This window comes from Grammomys surdaster, unplaced genomic scaffold (genome assembly GCF_004785775.1).
Source record: "Grammomys surdaster isolate TR1022 unplaced genomic scaffold, NIH_TR_1.0 125630, whole genome shotgun sequence".
NCBI classification, from domain to species: Eukaryota; Metazoa; Chordata; class Mammalia; order Rodentia; family Muridae; genus Grammomys; species Grammomys surdaster.
Window position 1 is genome coordinate 51496 of NW_021620469.1, and position 22728 is coordinate 74223.

Genomic DNA, 22728 nt, shown 5'->3' on the forward strand with positions numbered 1-22728 from the left:
TATATATATATATATATATATATATATATATATATATATATATATATTTAGAGAAATATCAATTTTATGAAGCTACAGCACTGAAAATACATGAATAGCCTAATGGTTGGTAATACATAAATTAATTCTAAAAAACAAAGAATAATGATAATTCCACTTCAAAATATAAAAAACGCTGGGCAGTGGTGGCGCACGCCTTTAATCCCAGCACTTGGGAGGCAGAGGCAGGCAGATTTCTGAGTTCGAGGCCAGCCTGGTCTACAGAGTGAGTTCCAGGACAGCCAGGACTACACAGAGAAACCCTGTCTCAAAAAAAAACAAAAAACAAAAAAAAAAGTTTAAAAATATAAAAAATAAATAAGAAAGTCAAAAACCATCTTAATCAACAGAACCAACAGGGCTAGGCATAGTTATAGAAACTAAAAGAAAGAACAACTAGATACTGTCACAGTAACAGATACAAAGCACTTTAGAAGACACCCAAAGGAGCTGCTCTACTGAGGTGTTGCACTTGCCTTGTAATACCACTCCTGGAATTTCTTACAGCAGTCTTCACTGCAGAAGTCTCTGACAACTCCGTCAAGTTCTTTAGTGGCTCCCTTCTTACACAGCTGAGAACAATAGTTGCAGGTAACACATCTTAATCCTAATCGTCTTGCAAAATCTTGTTTGTATAATAGCTTGCAGCCTGAAAAATGTTGTAATTTTAAAAAGAACACATAAAAAGACATTTTAAACTGAGACAAATCTTGTAAGACTAGCTAATTATCAGTTTCAGAACATGTTGAATATATTCACATGTAAAATCCTCTTCCCTTCTGACTGAAAACCTCCATGTTTTTATGTGTACATTTCAAGTGCATGTGAAGACCAGAGCTTAATGCTAGTGGTCTTCCTCAGTTGCTCTCACTGAACCTAAAGCTTGCCAATATAGCTCAACTGGCTACCCAACAAGCCTTCAAAGCCTTCTGTCTCTGCTTCCCTCCCCAGTGCTGGGATTACAGACTGCCATGTCCGGCTTTCACATGAATGGTAGGGACCAAACTCAGGCATCATGCCTCGTGTTTCAACAGCAAGCACTTTACTGACTCAACCTTTTCCCCAGGCCCTCTGAAATACTAGGTCTACTATAACAACACCAACCTATATACATTAGAACAGAATATTATTATATTAGAAAATATATCATCTATCACACAGGTTCAAACAATACTTTTAAGACATTAAAATTTGGTAATGCTTCAGATCTATTTTCTATTTGAATAAAATCACAAATATACAAGTGAGTGCATTGGAAAATGAATGCAGACTGCTAAAAAGTTCTGACTAAATTCAGATATTAGAAGGCATTATATTCAAGTTTTCTAGATTCTTCCTAACAACCTATTTTCATATAGAAATTCATCAAGAAAATAGAACTCTGCTATCTACTCCTTTAATAAAATACCTCTCTTTATCTTCTGCATAAATATATTTTCACATATCTAATTTCCCACCTATATACTACCTCTCAAGTTAAATAAGCCTCCATATTCTTGCTCATGCTACTTCATGTAAATAGAATAATCTACTATTATCTAGGAAATCGGATCTTTTAATAAAAAGCTCAAATTATAATTCTACCATATACAATGTTTTCATGAACTCAAGTGTTTTAAATGTTTTGTCCTATCTGTGAATCTCTGCTTTTGGAAGCTGGGTCTCATTACAATCTAACTCAGGGTGGCTTTGAACTTTCAATCTTCCTTTCTCAGATGCCTGAATGTTAAGATTGTAGGCAACTGCCACCATACCTAACTATACAGTTTTTAAAAATAAAATGTTTTGCAAATCACTATGTAACATTCTACAATTTATTATTACCTATATTTTATGTTTAAAATTACATTTATTTACTTTCATATGTAAATATGTATGTGTCATGTCATCATGCTATAGCCATGCTTGACATGGCAGTCAAGACAAATTTAAAGTCAGTTCTATTATATGCGTACTGGGAATCAAACTGAAGTCATCAGGCCTGGTACCTTTCCCCACTGAACCATCGCCAGCCTTTGAGCTATATTTTAAATATTTTTTTAATGTACATCTCTTTAGTTTTTTTATTGTTGGGTGTTTTATGGTTTTGGATTTTTTTAAGACAGTCTCTATGTAGCTCTGGCTGTCTTGGAACATACTATGTCAATCAACCTGTTCTGAAACAGGCATCTACCTGCCTTTGCCTCCGGAGAGCTGGGATTAAAGGTATATGCCACCACACCTGGCCTTTTTTAATTCACTGAATTTGATTGATAGTAAACAGAAAACTTATTTACCCAGAAAACTAGGTTGAGTAACAAAGGACTTCAAAAAAATAAAAAAACAAAAACAAAACTCATTCAGCAGTAAAAAGTAAGAAAAATACATATCCTTAACACTTTATACCCATCTGAAACTTTAAGTCCTTCCCAATGAAAATTATGTTTCTAAGGACTATTTAAGATGCACTCTTCAATTTAATAAAAACCATTTTAGATTTATAAAAATATAATTTCTATAAGCTCACCGATATATATATTAATAATATTAATATGCTCAGACAGGATAAATTAGACTGCTTTGGAACAAAAATGTAGGCAATGGAGTAAATCAACTCAGTATTAATCTTCTGTTGTTTTTGTTGCTCTTTTTTTCAAGACAGGGTTTCTCTTTATAACAGACCTGGCCATCCTGGAACTTGCTTTGTAGACCAGGCTGGCCTCAAACTCACAGAAATCTGACTGCCTCTGCCCTCCGAATGCTGGGATTAAAGGTGTGTGCCATCACGACTTAGAATTGGTCATTTTTATTGTAACTTTGCTCATAGATAATAATAGTGAAGCATGGTTCTAGGTGAGGATGTACCAATTACAACTAAGTAGAAATGTTCTGCTTTGTTAATTAATACCTTCTAAGATGCATGCTGTATTGTTTGAGAGATGTATGGAGATATCATTGAACACTGACTGTTGGCATTCAGGATTACCCAACTTCCCTTTTACCCCAAATCTGATAGAGGAATTCACACAAGAAGTAGAAGCAGGGGACAATGAGTCCACAATGGAAAACTAACAGGTTAGAACAACAGATAGGAAGCTTTTTTGTAAGAGTATTTACTGCTAATGTCTGTAGACTCATCGTTGAGAATGAGAGACACTGAAGGCTTCAGTGATCTCTAACTCCCCCTAACAAAACAAAACTGTCTAAACAGGAAACCACTGAAGAAAGGCCTTAAAAACTGTGATAGGAAGTGGGTCAGGGGGTGGGCGATAAGGAACAGCACATCTTTAACCTCAGCACTTGGGTTAGGAAGAGGCAGATGGAGCTCTGAGTTCAAGGCCAGTCTGGTCTACACAACAGAACTACAGAGAAACCCTGTCTGAAAAAAAACAAACAAAAAAAGTAATAGGGATATAGCTCCTCATTGCTGATAGCTTCTAACAGAGCTGTTTTTTTTAAGGGGATATGTGTGTGTGTGTGTGTGTGTGTGTGTGTGTGTGTGTGTGTGTGTGTTTGTGTCTATATCTATCTCTGTGTATATGTATGTATATATATATCATATATACATATATAAAAATATACATATGTATCATATATGTGTATATATATGTATATGATACATATATATAGCTTATATCTATATAAATTTGAGAAGAAAAGAAAAAGATATGTCAGTGACTCCAACAAAAGACAAGATAAAGGCAGATTAGACCAAAAATGTGACAATTGGAAACACTAACAACAAGCACCTAAAACCCAATCCTGTTTCATCCTGTTTCTATCTCTGGAGAAGTAAATTTAGAACTAGAGTTCATGTCTATAATCTGATTTCTGGTATAACACCAATGCAAGTCTAGGTGAAGAGAAAGGACACTTGTGAACTATGTAACAGAACCCAATGTGTCTCAGACATCACAAACCACAATGTATCCACTGTGCTTGTCACTGTGTGTAACTCCTCCCCACCTCTCCATCAATGACACTCACTAAAATGCTCTGGGTCAGAGAAATTTCAGATTTGGAGGCTTTTGTGGGGTATTTATTTTTAACAGTTGCATGGACTTTAGTGACTTCTTAACCAGAAACTTCTGGAGTATCATGGGTTTCAGATGTTAAGGTCAGTGATGATCAATCTATATACTAGAAAACTCTATAGCTGCAAGCTGGTAGGGGAAATGGAGCTAATGCAAAACATTCTTCCTGCTCTTGAAAAATCAACTTTCAGGTATTAATGTACAATTAGTTAGTAGTAACATGGTATGACAATGCTTTCCTTCATTTTATCCCAAAATTTCTAGAGATGAAACCTTGAGGCCCAGAACTCTTAACAATACATGTAAAACAACAAAAAAAAGATTCAGTAGAAAAGTAAACTAAGCCGGGCGGTGGTGGCGCACGCCTTTAATCCCAGCACTTGGGAGGCAGAGGCAGGCGGATTTCTGAGTTCGAGGCCAGCCTGGTCTACAGAGTTAGTTCTAGGACAGCCAGGACTACACAGAGAAACCCTGTCTCGAAAAAACCAAAAAAAAAAAAAAAAAAAAAAAAAAAAAAAAAAAAAAAAAAAAAAAGAATGAGAAAAGTAAACTAAGTTTTGTAAAGCCATATTAAAACTGTGTACCTATTCTGGATGTCTGTAATTATATATTCTTTAAATAATTTAGCAAAAACCATTATATATATTGAAAGTTAAGAACAATGCTGTATACACACTTGCCTTCACTACAGAAAGGTCTCTTAACGCCAGAGAAATTTACTGTTTCATGCAGAGTCTTCTCCTCTTGGCAGTATTCGCAATATGTAACTATGCAATGCAACTTCTTATAGTCATCTGAGCAAGTTTTGCTGCAGAACTGATGCACTTTGTTCTAAATGCACAATGGGAACCTTGGTAAGTATGAGAACCATCTCAAGACCAAGTTTAAAGAAATAAACAAGCCACTTTTACAGAAAGTTAAATAATGTATCTACTTAATGCTATGATCCTTGGAGATACATTTGCTAAAGGCCACAGACATCTAGGTTAACCAACTGAGCATTATTAACTACCCTGAAAGTACTGAGTGACTAAGAGAACAATCACTAACATAAAGTAACAGCCTTAGATATGCTAATGACTTGGAGAAACACTAAGAAAATAATGAAAAATACAATGTAAGCTATAGAAATACAAGACACTGCATTTTTAGGAAATCAAACATTCTTGTCACACTTTAATAAAAACATTTATTATGTCTAAAGTTTTCAATTTGGAGAGATGGGTCAGTGGTTAAGAGCACTGACTGCTCTTCCAAAGGTCCTGAGTTCAATTCCCAGCAACTACATGGTGACTCACAACCATCTGTAATGAGATTGGATGCCTTCTGGTGTGTTTGAAGACAGCTACAGTGTACTCATATACATAAAAATAAATAAATCTTTAAAAAAAAATTTTTACAGGCTCTAAAATTATAAACCTTCCAAATATTTTGGAAATCATGGAGTCTAATTCTAGATATCACTTTTGACCTAAGTATTACATTTTAAGTAACATGTAAACAACAATAGAAAATAGTCTGATTTTAGTTTTACATCTTATATAACTTTTAAGTATATACTCCATGCTCTACACTCCAACCAACCAATCTACCCAAAAGAAGGTTAAAGAATGGCCAAATATAAACATTGTTCAATACAGCAATGGGCAGCCTGGATCATCCATCTATCCATTACTGTCCTCTTAAAGAAACTAACTCACATGGAAACAGCAAAAGAATACAACAAAGTAAGTACCCTAGAAAAGGTTAAGTGCTAAGGAAAATGAACAAGATTCACACCTCTACGCCCTTATTAAAATATATTTATTAAAATATAAGATATTAAATAACAGCACAGTATCTGCCTTACAAATTCTAATTCTACAAATATTGAGCAATAACATATTCATAATTCACAGATGATAATAATGACAAGGAGAGAACAGTATAGTAGTCTGCACTGACTCTGGGTATATGAATTGACTTTTATATTTTATTACATACTATTGTGCGTGCGACTTTAATAAATTGCTTCCTTGAAATTTATCCTATTAGTTTCACTTCCACAAAGTAAACAAACCAATGACACTATTATTGTCCACTTAAAAAGAAGTTTTCCAAATAGAAATGACATTTATTTTCTTAGATTCTTGTCTTAGTGCTAGGTAACACATATAAGGAAACAAGACTTGCCTCCCATTCCAAGATTTCTGGTTTTGAACAAAAGGAATTTTTACAGTAGTTGCATTTCAACTGAATATCACTGGGTGCTACAAACTGGCCATTTGGAGATGACTGCATGCTTAGAGCCTAAAATAAAGAACAAAATACACTTAGTCTGAGAAGTATTTTACAACTACTAGCCATAAGAACTATCAAATGTCTACTACATGCAGAAAACAAGTTTCTTTGCTAATTATTTCTTTAGTACATGAAACAACAATTCTTAATTTTGCCTTTAAAATAGACTGTGTCAAAGGATTAAGATATAGTTCAGTGGTAGGACGCTTCAATTTCCAGTACGGGAAAAAAAAACGCACAAAAAAAAGTTATATTTAGAATTGAAATATTTACCAAGCGATTATCTAAATATGAAAAGGAAAAACTACAGCTCAATTATTTCAGCTGAAGAAAATGGGAACAGTAAGGTTAATTTCACAAGTTCTAAACTATAAATAAAATCAGGGAAGAGAAATGAGGAGAGAGGGAGGAAGAGACAAGTCAGGAAGAAGATAGAAAAACATGCACTGATCGCTCTAAGGTTCAAATATTAAGTAACTCCCATCACTCCCATTACTCTCGCTCCAAGTTATCATCAAGAAAAACAGCATGTATTACTTTTTAAAAAGATAATCAATTCTTCAGAGTTAGGTGGGGAAAGAGTAAAAGCTGGTATTCATACCAGAAATAATTCAGAGAATAAGATGGGATATATAAGTATACATGGACTTATAATGCTTTTCTGCTTTTGTTTTTTGTTTGTTTCCTGATTCTTCATTTATGATAGGGCCTCCATATAGTCTCTGATGTCCTGGAACTAGCTATGTAGAGCAGAGATCCTTCTGCCTCCCTAATGTTAGGATTAAAGGCAAATGCCATCACAAAAGAACTTTTCACCCCCTAATTCCTTTTCTTTTTTTTCATTTCTTTTCTATTCCTTTCTTTTATTTTCACATCTTTTCTCTTCTGTGTAACCTGGCTGTCCTGGAACTTATTCTGTAGACCATGCTGGCCTCAAACTCAAGAAGTCCACTGCCTCTGCCTCCTGAGTATGGGGATTAAAAGTGTAAGCCACTACCATCCATGCAAAACTATTTTTTCCTGATTCTTAACCTGAATACACTGGTATTTATCTTTCTTTTGAAGTATATCACATATCACGTATACATGTGACATATAACATTGTGCTTGTATCAAGTAGCTAATAAAATTATTCAACAAACACTGAAGGGAGAAACAATCATTTTTAAACACAGTATAATTAAAGTTTGTTTAAAAAAAAAATTAACAGTGGATTTCTGAGTTGGAGGCCAGCCTGGTCTACCAAGTGAGTTCCAGGACAGCCAGGGCTATACAGAAAAACCCTGTCTCAAAAAACCAAAACAAAAAAAAACAAAACAAAAAAAATAACAGGCTGGAGAGATGGCTCCGTGGTTAAGAGCACTGACTGCTCTTCCAGAGGTTCTGAGTTCAATCCCCAGCAACTACATGGTGGCTCACAACCATCTGTAATGGGATCTGGTGACCTCTTATGGTGTGTCGGTGTGTCTGAATCAGCTACAGTGTACTCACATAAATAAATTATTTAAAAAAAATTAACTATCAGATGACTAAAATGTTACATGTCTTTCGGGCCATCTGATGCAGCTTCATCTACTCAAGACTAAAGGACTTTGAGTCACAAACCTGCAAGAGCTATATTGAATTTTTTAACTTCTAAAACTGTGAACTTATAGCAACTTTTGCATATAAGCTATTTTGTTATAATTGCTTAAAGAGATAAAGAGTATTATTTTTTTTACAAATTTATTTTTATGCGTGCTGGTGTTTTTGACTGCATGCATATGAGGGTGCCAGATCCCCTGGAAAAGGAATTACAGGCATCTGTGAGCTGCCATGAGGGAGTTGAACACAGATCTTCTGAAAGAGAACCCTTAAAAATATTCAATGTAGCCAGGCACAGTGGCACACACCTTTAACTCAGCACTCAGGAGGAAGGGGCAGGCTATCTCTATGAGTACAAGGACAAAGTATCCTGGTCTACAAAGTGAGTCCAGGACAGCCAGGGCTTTGTGACACAGAAAAACCCTACCTCAAAAAACTGGAAGAAAAAAAATTTAATGTACATGTACACAGTCTCATCAAACCAGAGCCAACAGAAGTTTCAAGTAAATAGTGATAGTAGTTAGGCTGGTCATGGTGGCTCGAATCTGTAATCCAGCACTTTCAAGTCTGAAACAGGGATATGTACTTCCAGTTCTAGATGAGCCTAAGCTATAGCGAACATCTGAACAAAAAAACAAAACTAAGTTTATCACCCACCTTCAATGAGGATATAACACAATAAAGCAACAGTCATTCATCTGAGTTTAAAACCTCAATTTAAATAGTAACTGTTGTAGTAACTACTATAGTATATTTAAAAGACTATAGTTTCAGTTTAAATAAATTAACATAGAGCACAGTACCTGGAATAAAGTAGAACTGTTGGATGAATTAACTCATGAAGCAGGGCTTTATGCACTGGTTTGAACTTTTGGGCAATACCCTGAAATTTTCACATACAATAGGTAAACCTACTAGTTCTACCTAACTACTGCTTGAGTTCCCTCTAAACTATTCCCTCAGAGCGTTCAACACTACCTATAACATTATCCATACTCCAACTCTGAAGAACTATGTAAGAGAGTTCAGAATATTTACCAAATCAATACTGTCTTCCTGAAATGGATCCCATACTAAGTTAAGGTCTACTCTAAGAAGTTTAATCCCCTTTTTACAAGGTTCATTTCTAGTTTGGAAAGCATATATGCTTAATACTTAAGACTGAAGACATTTTCATTCATTTACGACGGAACACAGATACTCAAACTAACCATACTAAATTAAACCATACTAAAATTCATTTTCGTTCAAGCTCTGTATCATAGTAATAATGTACAAAAGTACAGCCAGGCCTTCTGTGATTCAGGCTATAATCTCTACCCTCTCATCAGGCACTCAACAAATTAAAAGTAACAGAAAAGATAAAGCGTATTACACTGTCATCTATGTGCATTCTATGAGGGTAGGGAAAAATAAATAACAAACCTGAAATTTAGCCACACAACTGGAATTGCAAAAGTTATACAATTTTCCATCAGGCATTGTGGCTTGGTATTGAGGTAAAGAGTTTCGCTTACAAAAATGGCAAATAATTCCCAAACCTATAAGAGAAAAGATACATACATGATTTCTTTATAAAGTAAAAGAAAGTTTTCTAAAAATGTTAACTGATTTTTTAAAATGGGTCTCTTATAAATTATTCTATTATTCGTAACTTAAGTTATTCAAGATTATTTCCATCTTTAAAAAATACTGCCAGGAGTTTAAGAGATGGCTCAGCAATAAGAGCTCTTTCAAAGAAAGAGTTTCCAGCACCATAGACAGCTAACAACACCTCTAACTCCATTTCCAGATGGTCCTTCACCCTCTTCTGACCTCTGTGGGTACTACATGCACACAGGTGCACAGACACATATGGGCAAAACACCCAGACACATAAAATAAAAATAAATAATTAACAGAAAAGTATTGCCATAAAAAAATTAAAAACACCTGTCAAATTACCTAAAGTATAGATGGACACGTAAAAAAATGTTTTAGATATTTTGGGGTGTAATCAGAACTTTAGATAAGGATTTCAGATACAGAGAAAACTTTACTAACTTTTAAAAATTGACAAATATAGAAATCATCGAAGTTAGGTATGGGAAAACAAAACACAGTTAAAACTATATAAAAATAAGATCAGTTATCTTTTAATAAACAGTCATGTCATTAAAGTCTTTAAACTTCCCAAATATCTGAAACTCACTCTGTGACTTGGCATATTTTGTCTTGTGACTGTTCATGCACGCCGTTGAACAATATGGCTCCATATATCCATTAGGACCTATGCACTGAGTCATATCAAAAAACCTGCACTGTGTTCGGCAACCAGTACAAGTTGTCAGTTTTCCATATTTCTAAAATTTGAACATAAAAAGATAAATTTAAAAACACACATATGCACACATACATTTCAACTAGAACCGATTTCATATTATTTTTTTTGAAGAGCCCAGGCCAGCTCTCTACGGAGCCCAGACCAACCTCAAAACCTTTGGCCTCTCTTCCTTAGCCCCACAAGACCTGAGACTGCAGACATATGCCATCATACATGGCTCAAAGCATTTGTTACCTATTCAAAGTGACCTATTACTCTCTTTTATCTAGATGCAAACTAATTGTGCCATTAACTAGATTAGGTATTAACAAACCAATCATTATCTTCTAACTCTCCTTCAAATGGATCCTAAAATGGATTTTAATTTTTCATATACATTTGACACCACGGACTCACGTAGTATAAGGAGATAACTAATTCCCACCAGTTGTCACCAGTTGTTCATACACCCACCACGGCCTTCTTGATTAGCCTGTGGCCTCCATACATACATACCTGTAAGCACCCCTGCATCCATAACTGTTCATGCCATCCTCTGCCCCTACATACACACACACACGCGCACACACACACAATTACACACATGTAATTTTCTAAAATAAGTCTTAAATCTCACCAACATTTCTGCTCACCTCAGGCTGCATTAAGAAAGAGTCCTGCATATGATCTCGAACTTCCTTCAGGAAGCTTGGATGGCTACCTACCTAAAACATTTTAAAAGACTTTGTAAGTACATGAAGAAAAGCAGACTGAAAAGCAAATGAACTATCTATGAAAGCTGCTTCAATTATTGACTAATTTATAATCCTCTAACTTTCAACAATGCATTTTCTGTTCTGTGCCCACTGTTGATGGAGAAAAATGATACAATGATAAAACATTAGTTTAACAACATAGGAAAGAAAAAGCAGGCCAGGCGGTGGTGGCGCACGCCTTAAATCCCAGCACTTGGGAGGCAGAGGCAGGCAGATTTCTGAGTTCGAGGCCAGCCTGGTCTACAGAGTGAGTTCCAGGACAGCCAGGGCTACACAGAGAAACCCTGTCTCAAAAAAACCAAAAAAACAAAAACAAAAAAATAAAGAAATAAAAAATAAAAAAATAAAAAGTCAGCCATTATGCTGACCTTTAGCCCCAGCACTCAGGAAGCAGAGGCAGGTGGATCTCTATAAATTCAAGGCTAGAGTGTTCTAAAGAGTGAGTTCCAGGACAGCCAGTGCTACATAAAGAAACCCTATCTCAAAAATAAAATAAATAAGTAAGTAAATAAATAAATAAATAGAAAAACAAAGAACAGCTAACTTCAATGTCAGAGAGACAAAGTTAAAGAGGGAAAATATAAGAAAAAATGATATAATTTTAGTTCCTAAGCTGCATGAAGATACTGCTTGAACTAGAATATATTATATTATGTTGTGGTCTCTAAACTGCCTGCTTACGTCTTGTGATCTTGCATGGACTCCTACCTACTTACTTATCAATGTATGAAAATAACAGCTTAAAGATCAAAACATGAAAAAGCATTTCAAGTAAATACCTAATTTACTTAACAATGATATGGCAGTGGGGCTCAGTGACAGGGTATATGCTTAACTAACACAAAGCTTCACTTGACAGGCTGAAAGAAAAGGAAAATCACCACGGGTTCCATGACATGTAGTGAACACATGCACACACCAAGAAATATAGGAAAAAAAAAAAAAAGATCCTTAGACTAGGAACTTGAAACTTCAATTAAAAAGAGCAATCTTTATTACCAAAAGCAAACCTTAGTAGAGACCTTTCCTAAGAACCCCAATCTAGACACTATTGTGTTAAAGATCAACTCTTCCACTCCACCAGGCAATAATCATATAGCTTAACCACCAACAACTACTCTTACCCCAAATCCTACCAAGGTGATCTCACCTAAGTCAGTCAAACCAATAACTAGCAACAACAAGGCCAATTAGAGAAGGTGGCTGCATCTCAAACACTAAAAAAACAAAAGAACTGGGGAAGTATCTCAGTGGAATGTATTTGCAATAAAGCCCATAGTGAAGCCCCAGACCTATACAAACACTGTGTTAGTATCTGTCTATAATGTACTACCTGGAAGGTGGCTATAAGAGAACCAGCCTTCCAAAGTCATCTTCACCTACACACAGCAAGTAAAGACTCAGCCTGGGATACAAAAAAAAAAAAAAAAGAAGGGGAAGGGGGAAGGAAGAGGAGGGAGCAAGAGACAGCAGTAGCCACCACAGCTGCTAGGCATGGAGCTCGAGACTGGATGAGACAGGAAGAATACATACCTATTTGAGACAATTTGAGTTCTTGTCCTTAACAAGAACTTGTCATTTATTCATTAAATCTCAAATACTTCAACTTCCCTTTTAAAAAGGAAAATCAAACAAGTAAACAAATACAAAAACACAAGCCTGGCTGTGGTGGTACATACTATTAATCCCAGCACTCAGGAAGCAGAGACAAGCAGATCTCTGAATTCGAGGCCACTCTGATCTAGACAACGAGTTCCAGGACAGCCAGGGATATACAGAAAAACCCTGCCTTGGGGGGGTGGGGGTGGGGGGAGGAAATGCTGGAGACTGAAACAAGGGCTTTTCTTACACAGGCAAAAAAGAGGTAAATGTTCTACTACTAAGCTCCAGCAAATAACTGCTATAACCTGACAATAGAAAAAAGAAAAAAAAAATCCAAGATTAAAGCACAAAAACAGTAAAAAAGAATAAAAAATAAAATCAACATAAGTTGATTATTCAAAAAGATAAAGGCCAAACCTGTAGGCTACAAGCCTATAATACCAGCTACTGAGACTGAAGCAGATAGGTTGCTATGAGTTTGAGGCCAGCCTGGAACACACAGTGAGTTCCAAGTAAACCTGGGCTACAGAATGAGAACCTATCTCATTTGGATGGATGGATGGATGGATGGATGGATGGATGGATGGATGGATGAGGAGGGAGGAGGCTGGGGAGAAGAATAAATATTAAGAGCACAGGCTGCTCTGTGGGCATCACACACGAATGTGCTGTGCACACCCATACATATAGGTAATAACACCATATATATAAAATTGTTAAGTAAGTTAAAATTTAAAAAGTGTTTTTCAACAATTATAAGGACAAAAGTTTAATCCCTAGCATCCAACTGAAACAGCTAAGCATAGTGGCATGCATTTGTATTATAGTGCTGGAGAGATGGAAACAGATGGATGTTCTCGAGCTCTGAGGCCAGTCAGCCTAGTTTAATTAATTGTGAGCCCCAGATCTCAAGGCAAAGCATTACCTAAAAAAAACAAGATGACAGAAGAATGACACTCAAGATTGGCCTGTGGCCTCCATACATACATACCTGTAAGCACTCCTGCATCCATAACTGCTCATGCCATCCCCTGTCCCTCAACACACACACACACACACACACACACACACACACACAAATGAAAATATAGAAAGAAAAGAAGATGTGACCACAACTCAGTGGGAAGGCATCTGCCTAGCATGTGAGGCCCTAGGTGCAGAAAGTGGGGATAAAAAACAAACAAACAAAAAAACCTTTGCTAAATTAACAAAAGACACAAAAGCTAAGGAAATAAACTCCTCCATACACAAACCTGATGTCTTGAGTTCCACCCCTAATGCCTATACTAAAAATACATAAAAAGCCAGGCATATTTGTAACAGCACCTAGTAGTTCCTCTGCCCCTGCTCACTGGCCCGGCACCCTAAAAAACTTGGTGAACTCCAAGTCAGTAAGATACCATATTTCAAAACATAGGCATATACATATACCAGGTGCTCAGCACCTAAAGAAAGACACCCCAAGGTTGACCTCTGGCTTACACACATGCACACATGAGCCCATACCCAAATATGTATACATATATACACCAAAAATGGACAGGAAGAACATTAGACATAAATGACATTAATGTTTTGAAAAAAAAAGTACAAGAAAGTGGTATGAAAAGTTGTACAAAACAAATTCAACCTAGATGAAATGGAAAAATTTCTAAAATGACAATTTCCCAAAACCAACACAAAAACTCCCCAGAATGTGTCAAGAGAATTCTATTAAGTAAAGAGACTTAAATCAATCGATGAAAACTCCCTGCCATTGGCATGATGGCATACAGCTGTAACCCTAGCACACAGAAGTCTGAGGCCAGCCTGGAGTACATAACAGGACTCTATTTCAAGACTAAAGCAAATTTTCATCAGAGAAAAGCCCAGGAATAGACAGTTTCACTACTAAATTCTATAAACAACAGGCATTCTCAATCTCTTCTAAAAAGTGGATGAGACAATTTTAACCCACCTTTCCACTGGCCAGCATTACACTCACTACAAAACATAGATAACTACAAAAGACAATCAGAGTAGGCATAAGCTTAGTTAGAAGTGTGTAGTAAAGATCAAATGGAATTTATCCCTATAAAGAGCATTCAAAAAAGGAAATCAATCTACATGCTACAATTAAGTTTTTTTTTAATTATCTCAAAGGAACAGAAACAGCATTAAACCAAATTCAACACCCTTTTATTATTTAAAAAAAACAAACAATACACTTAATATTAAAAACAAAAAAAACTGACCCTTACAATGGCTATATGAACTACCAAAAGTAATAAGTATTGAATTGGTGAAAAACAAAAAGCTTTCCTGTGGGATCACAAACATTTCCTGGCAAAGAAAAAAAACACATAAGGCATCCATCCATATTAGAAAATAAATAAAACTCTAATGGACAGGTAGATGAAATGACTAAAAATTTAGAAAATCCAAGGCATTAACAGTAAAATCAGAGGTAATAAATACTTTCAGCAAAGCTGAAGATCACAAAGGACAATAATTCATCATATTTCTATACATTGGCCGTGTGCAGTCTCAAAAGGAAATAAATGTGTCAATTAACAAGTCCAAGAGTAAACATGTAGGAATAACCATAGAAATGAAGATCTACACAGTGAAAATTACAAGACTGCTCAGGAAATAGACTTAAGTAAATGCAAAGCCATATGTTTATAAATAAGAAGGCCTAATATTGTAAAGATGTCAACACTAAACAAAGCCACATATAGATTCTATTCGCCATATTCAAAGTTCTATTTCTGCAAACTTGAAAAGCAGCTTCTCGAATAAAAGATAATTAAAATTAGAATGGGATCAAGATATCCAAACAATCAAGAACTGAATTGAGAGTAGCTAAACAAAATTGTTTCCTGGCTTTAAAATACTATAATCGATAGATATGTAGCTCAGCGGTTCAATATCTGGTACCAAAACAAAATAAACAAAAACATAGGAAAGAAAGGCACAAGAGCAAAGCAGTGAAGCAGGTTCGTAAGATACAAGGCATACATTTGCTCTTGTACAAAGATGAGCATTTTCCTCACTGTAGACAATAAACACAGGAAAGGCACACCAGTAATTTCAACAGGGAACATACTTAATGATGAGTAGAACCATATGTCACCCTCAAACAAATGATTCTAAAGCTAACACCCAATCTTTTTTGAGGGAGTGTCTTACTATGGATAGTCCTCAAACAATTAACCCTCCTGCTTCAACCTCCCAACTATTGAGATTATAGATACCTATTATCCCCAAATATGGGGGGGGGGGGGGGTAACAAAATATTCTGTTATTCATCATTCACTATTCTGTAACAGCAAAAGATGGGTCATAGTTTAAATGCCATCAACAACAAAGCTACTACAATATAGACTTACACTGTCTCTTATATAGCCAATCTCCCAACATTATAGAAGGAATTAATAGACAACATCTTGATTTACTGGTTAAAAAACACTCCTGCTGTGGATTGTGTTACTGGGTTATTAGCATGGAACTGAGCATGGAATGAGAAGAGAGGGGCACACTATTATACAGACTGTACTTCCAGCAAATAAATATACTGAATGAAAATAACCTAAAAGCATAAAACTAAAAGATAATTAAAATGCAATAAACAATGTAGGAATGGTGATGTATGCCTACAATCACAGTACTTGGGAAGCTGAGACAGGAGATCAAGGGCAACCTGAGCTACAAAGAGGTTCTATGACAAAATAGAACAAAATAAAAGACAATGTTGTAAGAATATCTTTGCTTTTATTATTATAGACTGAACTGTGTATTCCCTTCAACCCAATTCTTACTTTGAAACTCTAACCTCCAATTCACTTGTTATATGAAGACAAGTTCTTTTAGAAGCAATTAAGGTTACAAGGTCATAAGGTCATAAGGGTGGGTGGGGCACTAATCCAACAGGACTGACTGGTTTCCTTTATGAGAAGAGGGAAATGTCATTTACTAACAAGGCAAAAAGAGACAGACAAAAAGTAGGAAGTAGAGAAAAGCAGAGCCCAATACTTGGACTTTCACCCTCCACAATTGTGAGAATGTCAATCACTACTGTTTAAGTCAGAGTCTGTAGTATATGGTAAACAGCAGCTCTAAAGAACTAATTAATACTAATCTAATCATCCGTGTGTTTCAATTTAATTTTTAATAATGGGTTCATAAAATTATGATGAAATAGACTATGCTACCATAAAGGCTCAGGTATTTTTTTAAATAATTTAATTATTTTTATTTCAATTGTATTGATGTTGAAGGTGTCAGATTCCCTGGAACTAGAATTGCAGACAGTTGTGAGCCACCATGTGGCTGCTGAGAATTAAACTCAGGACCTCTGGAAGAGCAGCCAGGGCTCTTAACCGCTGAGCCATCTCTCCAGCCCCTATGCTACCATAAAGAATGAGAAGGATCTATCCAGGTATTGATAGGGAATGCATTAAGAGACATAGCGAACAATACATACATTAAGATACCTTCTGTTTATAACTAAAGAAACTTAACAATGAAGTTAGCCATTTCCTTAATTTTTCAAAAGGAATTACAGAACAAAACTGTAAACTGAGAAGCACTACTTACAAATAATGCATTTAAGAGTCGAGGAGAAAACAAAATAGCAGCTAAACTAAAGCTCATCTTATAATGCATGCTACTTCTAAATGTATTTACAAACTCAAATGAGACCTAACACTGGAAATAAATCTGAAAGCTTAAAAGATGAAGGTAATCACTCTCAACCCAAGTTCTAACAGTGTGAAAATTCCTCTCCAACTCCTCCAAAAGAAAATTCAAGAGAAACTGCACTAGTAGCATTTACTAGTACATGTATAATTACTAGCTGAGTTCCAACAATAAATATTTTCTAATTCTTTTGAGGTAGGCCCTCTTCATATGAAGATAACCATAAAATTAAATGAGATTCCAAGATAAATGCACTTAATCCCCCTACATTAGCACTACTACAATGCCTCCAAATCCACCCAAAAGAATACCTGGTTGGTTTGGTTTTTAGCACATAAATTACCTGTTTGTATTCAGTAACACAACTCTGACAGCAAAATCTTTTCTGCTGACCATCAATCACCAGAACATTATTTCCAGCACCTTTACTGGGCAAATATTCTCCGCACTGTTCACAGCAATTCATTATCAGACCATTGGCCATTCTATATCTGTTAAAGCAGTGGTCACTGCACAGTTTATGAGTCATGTTTTTAAAACTAACTTCATGGCGAATCTAAAAGAAAAACAAACAGAATTTGTAAGAGTTTATCTGTTTTCAAGTAGCTAAAAAGGTAATTCAACAGCAACAAAGACACTATACCCCAAGAAGACTAATTTGAGGAAAAGAAAAAAACTGAAATACATTTCATGTCTTTGAACTATTTATATATGAAAGAGTATATGTACACATGCATGGCACTGAAAAAAAATGAATGACCATAGTAATTATCACTATAAACCTCTCTGAAGATAAAAATGACAGAAAAGCCACCATGTTTTAAATCTTTAGACAACAAAAGAAATGACAAAGTACGCTGCACTGGCAAGGAAGAAAAAAGTACAATACTACAATCAACTCAAACAAGCTATGTATATACATACTGCTTTAACATCATAATTAATAATGTAAATTTTCAAAAATGCTTCCACTTCTTTTTCCTGCAAGTGTTTGTCTTTCTTGTATAGTCAGTCTATTTGTATAAATAAACTTATTATTAGACCAATAAAAAAGGAAAAGCAATCATAATACTATATTTTTTTTTCTATGACTAAATGAACAAGGTAATTTTTCCTGAGCTTCCTTGGAAGACTAGAATTATGCAATCCTAGTCTTGTATATTGTCATTCTGAGGACACATGCATCAATATAGAGTACAGGAAAACTGTTAAAATCTGAACTCATCTCTCATACGAGAAAGTGAAAAGTACAGAAGTACAAACCTCAGTCAATTTGCCACAGATTGTGCATCTTGATTTATTTAGAGCTCCTTTAGCGGGACTCTGTTTGTCCTCATAGAGAGACAAACAAGATGTACTACAAAATTCTTGGAAGGACTCACTTGAGTCCACTTGAGCAACAATGGTTCCTTTCATTGTAGTTATATCTCTGAAAAACAAGAGGTATAACTTAAAGCTCCATTTCATAAGAAACCAAAAATAAAGTTATTAACTGGTATTTTTAACCACAGATTCAATCATGGAAATCAAACACCATTTTTAGATCCAGGAAATCACTTTTAGTATAAAATATGAACTTTTAATAAAGATTAAAAGTCAAAATATTTGATCCTATCACTAATAATTTATCTTTACACTAACAAGGCTTTCAGATATTGGAAACATTAAAATAAAATTTCCATAATAACATGGAATAAAAAACTAATTTAAACTGATACTGTCTGTTCAATTCCCCTTCGCAACTAATTAACAGGTAAACGTGAGATTACTAGATTATGGAATGTAACATCAAGAGAGACTACACAAAATAGTCTACTTAAATGCACTACTTGCCAGGCATGATACCTCATACCTATAATCTGAACACTTAGAAGGTGAAGGTTTGAAAAGACACTGAAATCTATTATCAAAGAAATAGTTTTACTTTTCCAGTAACCTAATACTTAGGATTGCAGAGTTCAAGGTCTCAGTATACAGTCAACCTAGATTACATGAGACCATGTTTGAACATAAATGAATGTATGAATGAATGAATGAGCAAACAGATAAATAAATAGAAGGTGGGGCATGCACCTGTAATCCCAGCACTTGGGAGTAGTGGGACTGCCACAAACTTGCAGCCAGGATGACTTATATGAAGTTCCAAGATAGCCTGGACTATGTAACAAGGTATCTCAAAGACCCCCCCCCAAAAAAAAATATCTAAATAATAATATGATAGTATTGACATTTCTTTGAAATAACTAAATTTCTAAACACTCTATTACATTAACTAAAACAATCTAAACACTATAGAACAATTGTTTCTGTGCTTAGATTTACTATAAAAAATAAAGCACTAAGCTCTTCCCATAGGTCTAATGGCTAAAAACAGCTTCAGACTTGGGCTTCTCCAAAAGAGTACAGAAAAAAAAAAAAGGCAGAAGCTGTATTTCCAAGACAAGAAAAAAAAGGTACCTGGGTCATGAAACTATAAATCTTTGATAATAATCAAAACAAAAATAGCCCAAAACCAAAGCTTTACCTACTGAAAATAACCACATTCCAAAGATATTGTAAAATGTGGCATACTATAATACAGAATGTACCATATATGCATTCTGTATCATAAATATAAATCCGTAACTGTCTAACATTAAGCTATATTCTTAAATTTAACAATGAATTTAGTAGTAGAGTGCCTCTGTGAGGTGAGGCTCTAGACTTGCTCCCTAGCACTGTAAAAACAAAAAATACAAAACAAGGTAAATATTCAGATACTTTCAAATTTAAGGAATCCATTGGACATGACAGTCAAAATAACTACAAGGACCTAGACAATCAGCCCCAAGCCTACCAAATAAGAAGCCCCATCTATAACCCACTTGGGCTTCAAAGATTCAAAGTAGCTTACCAATTTTTAAAACATGAATTCATCACAAAAAAAAACTCTAAAAACTTTTATGATCAATATTCAATGACGAAAGGTTAATCTTACTTTTTACACATAACACAGAGTTTCTTTGGAGCAGGTTTATGAGAGAAAGAAGAAAGGCAGGTGGTTGAACAAAAGAGGTGAGCTGATCCTTTTCGTTGGTAAGCTGTCTGCCCCTTCTGCAGAGGTTTTTTGCAGTTTGCACAAGTGACTTTAACTGGTTTAGTGGGCTGTTGGTTTGAGGGCTGGAATATCTGTTTAGGAAGTGAGGCCACTGGTGATAAAGAATCCACCCCTTGTTGTTTCTGGTTACGAGGAAATGATGCTGACTGGGAGATCCAAGAATCTTAAAAACAAAACATATATAAAAGAATAATCAAATAGGTATTTAAAGACACTGAAATCTATTATCAAAGAAATAGTTTTACTTTCCCAGTTTGCACAAGTTTATGATACTAATATTAAAGACACACATGATAGTTCATGCCTGGAAAACTCAAACAGGAGGATTACCATGAATTTAAGACCATCCTGAGCTCTGAAGTAAGAGACCTATCTCAGATGTTAACGAAGTAGCAACTTTGCAGAGAGGAAGTGTTTGCAAGTAAGATTATCTGCTTCCTATAAATAATATATTGTAGTCTTAAAAACAGCAAGAGAGTATATAATGTATGCTATAATGTATGATTAGCTTGATTTAGCCATTCTACAATTTATACATATTTCTAATCAACATGTTCTCCAAGATAAAAGCATATTATTTGTTTGTCAGAATAAATAAATAAATAAATAAATAAATAAATAAATGGAGCATGGAGCTGGAAGACCCACTCAGATGTTAACTATTTGGCTGCAAACGCATAAGGATCAGAGTTCAATCCCCAGAATTCACAGGTTTTTTTTTTTTTGGGGGGGGGGTTGTTTTCTTTTCTTTTAAAAGCAAGCCCAGTATGGTATACACACTCATAACCTCAAAACTGAGGAGACAAAGACATCCCCAGGGCTCACTGACCAGCCAGCCTTGGCTACTTAATAAGCTGTAGGCAAATGAGAAGATCTCCTCTCAAAGAGTAAGATACACAATGCTTGAGGAACAATACTCAAGATTAACCTCTGGCTCCCACAACAATGCACATGTACCTTATGCAAATACCCATGCACATACAACAAACAAGTAAAAACAAATTTAAAGTAATAGTTTGTATTCTACTACTTCTAAAAATTGGTATGCTACTATAAAAAATGTGTTTCACTCTTTAAACTAGAAATAACATAGAATATTAAATGTGCTAATACTGTAACAAAGCACAGAGACTAGCATACAGGAAGTACTAAAAATGTCACTGGTATGAAACAGGAAGTGTAGATGCATTTAGAAGGAACACATATTATCAACATATGGAACAATGCATGGTGGCACATGCCTTTAATCCCAGCATTTAGGAAGCAGAGGCAGGCAGATATCTGTGAGTTTAAGGCCAGCCTGGTCTAAAAGCTAGTCCACAACAGCCAGAACTTGTTACAGAGAAACACTGTCTCAAAAAACAAACAAAAAAATGAAATAAGAGGGCTGGTGAGATGGCTCAGTGGTTAAGAGCACTGACTGCACTTCCAGAGGTCACGAGTTCAAATCCCAGCAACCACATGGTGGCTAACAACCATCTGTAATGATATCTGATGCCCTCTTGTGGGGTGTCTGAAGACAGCTACAGTGTACTTACATATAATAAATAAATAAAAATTAAAAAAAAAAAAAAAAGAAAGTTAAAACTTTAAAAAAAAAATGAAATAAGATATTAGGACCTTGGACAAATGCAACATGTTTGAAAAGACATAAACTATTTGCAAACATCTTTTTACATTTTTTTCTATTATATCTATTGTTTGACTCTACATATGTGCATGCCATAGGCCAAAAATGTCTTCAGAATAGCTTTCCAGGGGAGGTGAGAGGGAGGGACTAGGAAGAATGGAGGGAGGGGAGGCTTTGATTGGATATATAAAGTAAATAATTAATAATTTTTTTTTAAAAAAAAAGTTTCCAGAGAAAACTTTTCACGAAAGCCACAAAAAAAAAAAAAAAAAAAAAAAAAAAGCTTTCCAGTGTGAGGCAGTGGTGGCACAGGACTTTAATCCCAGCAGTAGGGAGACAGAGACAGATGGATCTCTTGAGTCCAAGCCCAGCATGGCACTTAAAAGAGTGAGTTTCAGGACAGCCAGAGCTACCTACACAGAGAAACCTGGTCTCAAAAAAGAAAGAAAGAAAGAAAGAAAGAAAGAAAGAAAGAAAGAAAGAAAGAAAGAAAGAAAGAAAGAAAGAAAGAAAGAAAGAAAGAGAGAGAGAAAGAGAGAGAGAGAAAGAGAGAGAGAAAGAAAGAAAGAGAGAGAGAAAGAAAGAAAGAAAGAAAGAGAGAAAGAAAGAAAGAGAGAAAGAAAGAAAGAAAGAGAGAAAGAAAGAGAGAAAGAAAGAGAGAGAGAGAAAGAGAGAGAGAGAAAGAGAGAGAGAGAGAGAGAGAGAGAGAGAGAGAGAGAGAGAGA

The 22728-nt window shown here is 35.3% G+C and overlaps 1 protein-coding gene across 1 annotated transcript in view; it reads right to left on the reverse strand.

The window, feature by feature from the left end:
* The window catches only part of Zmym2 (zinc finger MYM-type containing 2), a 69956-nt gene that overhangs the window by 28960 nt on the left and 18268 nt on the right, over positions 1–22728 (reverse strand). The window contains exons 4-12 of the mRNA XM_028787391.1: positions 20254–20536; positions 18540–18705; positions 17620–17832; positions 10872–10943; positions 10108–10258; positions 9342–9457; positions 6225–6341; positions 4733–4883; positions 516–688 (exon numbers count right to left, since the gene is read on the reverse strand). Of these exons, the coding sequence (XP_028643224.1) occupies positions 516–688; positions 4733–4883; positions 6225–6341; positions 9342–9457; positions 10108–10258; positions 10872–10943; positions 17620–17832; positions 18540–18705; positions 20254–20536 (1442 nt within the window). The remainder of the gene's footprint in view (positions 1–515; positions 689–4732; positions 4884–6224; positions 6342–9341; positions 9458–10107; positions 10259–10871; positions 10944–17619; positions 17833–18539; positions 18706–20253; positions 20537–22728) is intronic.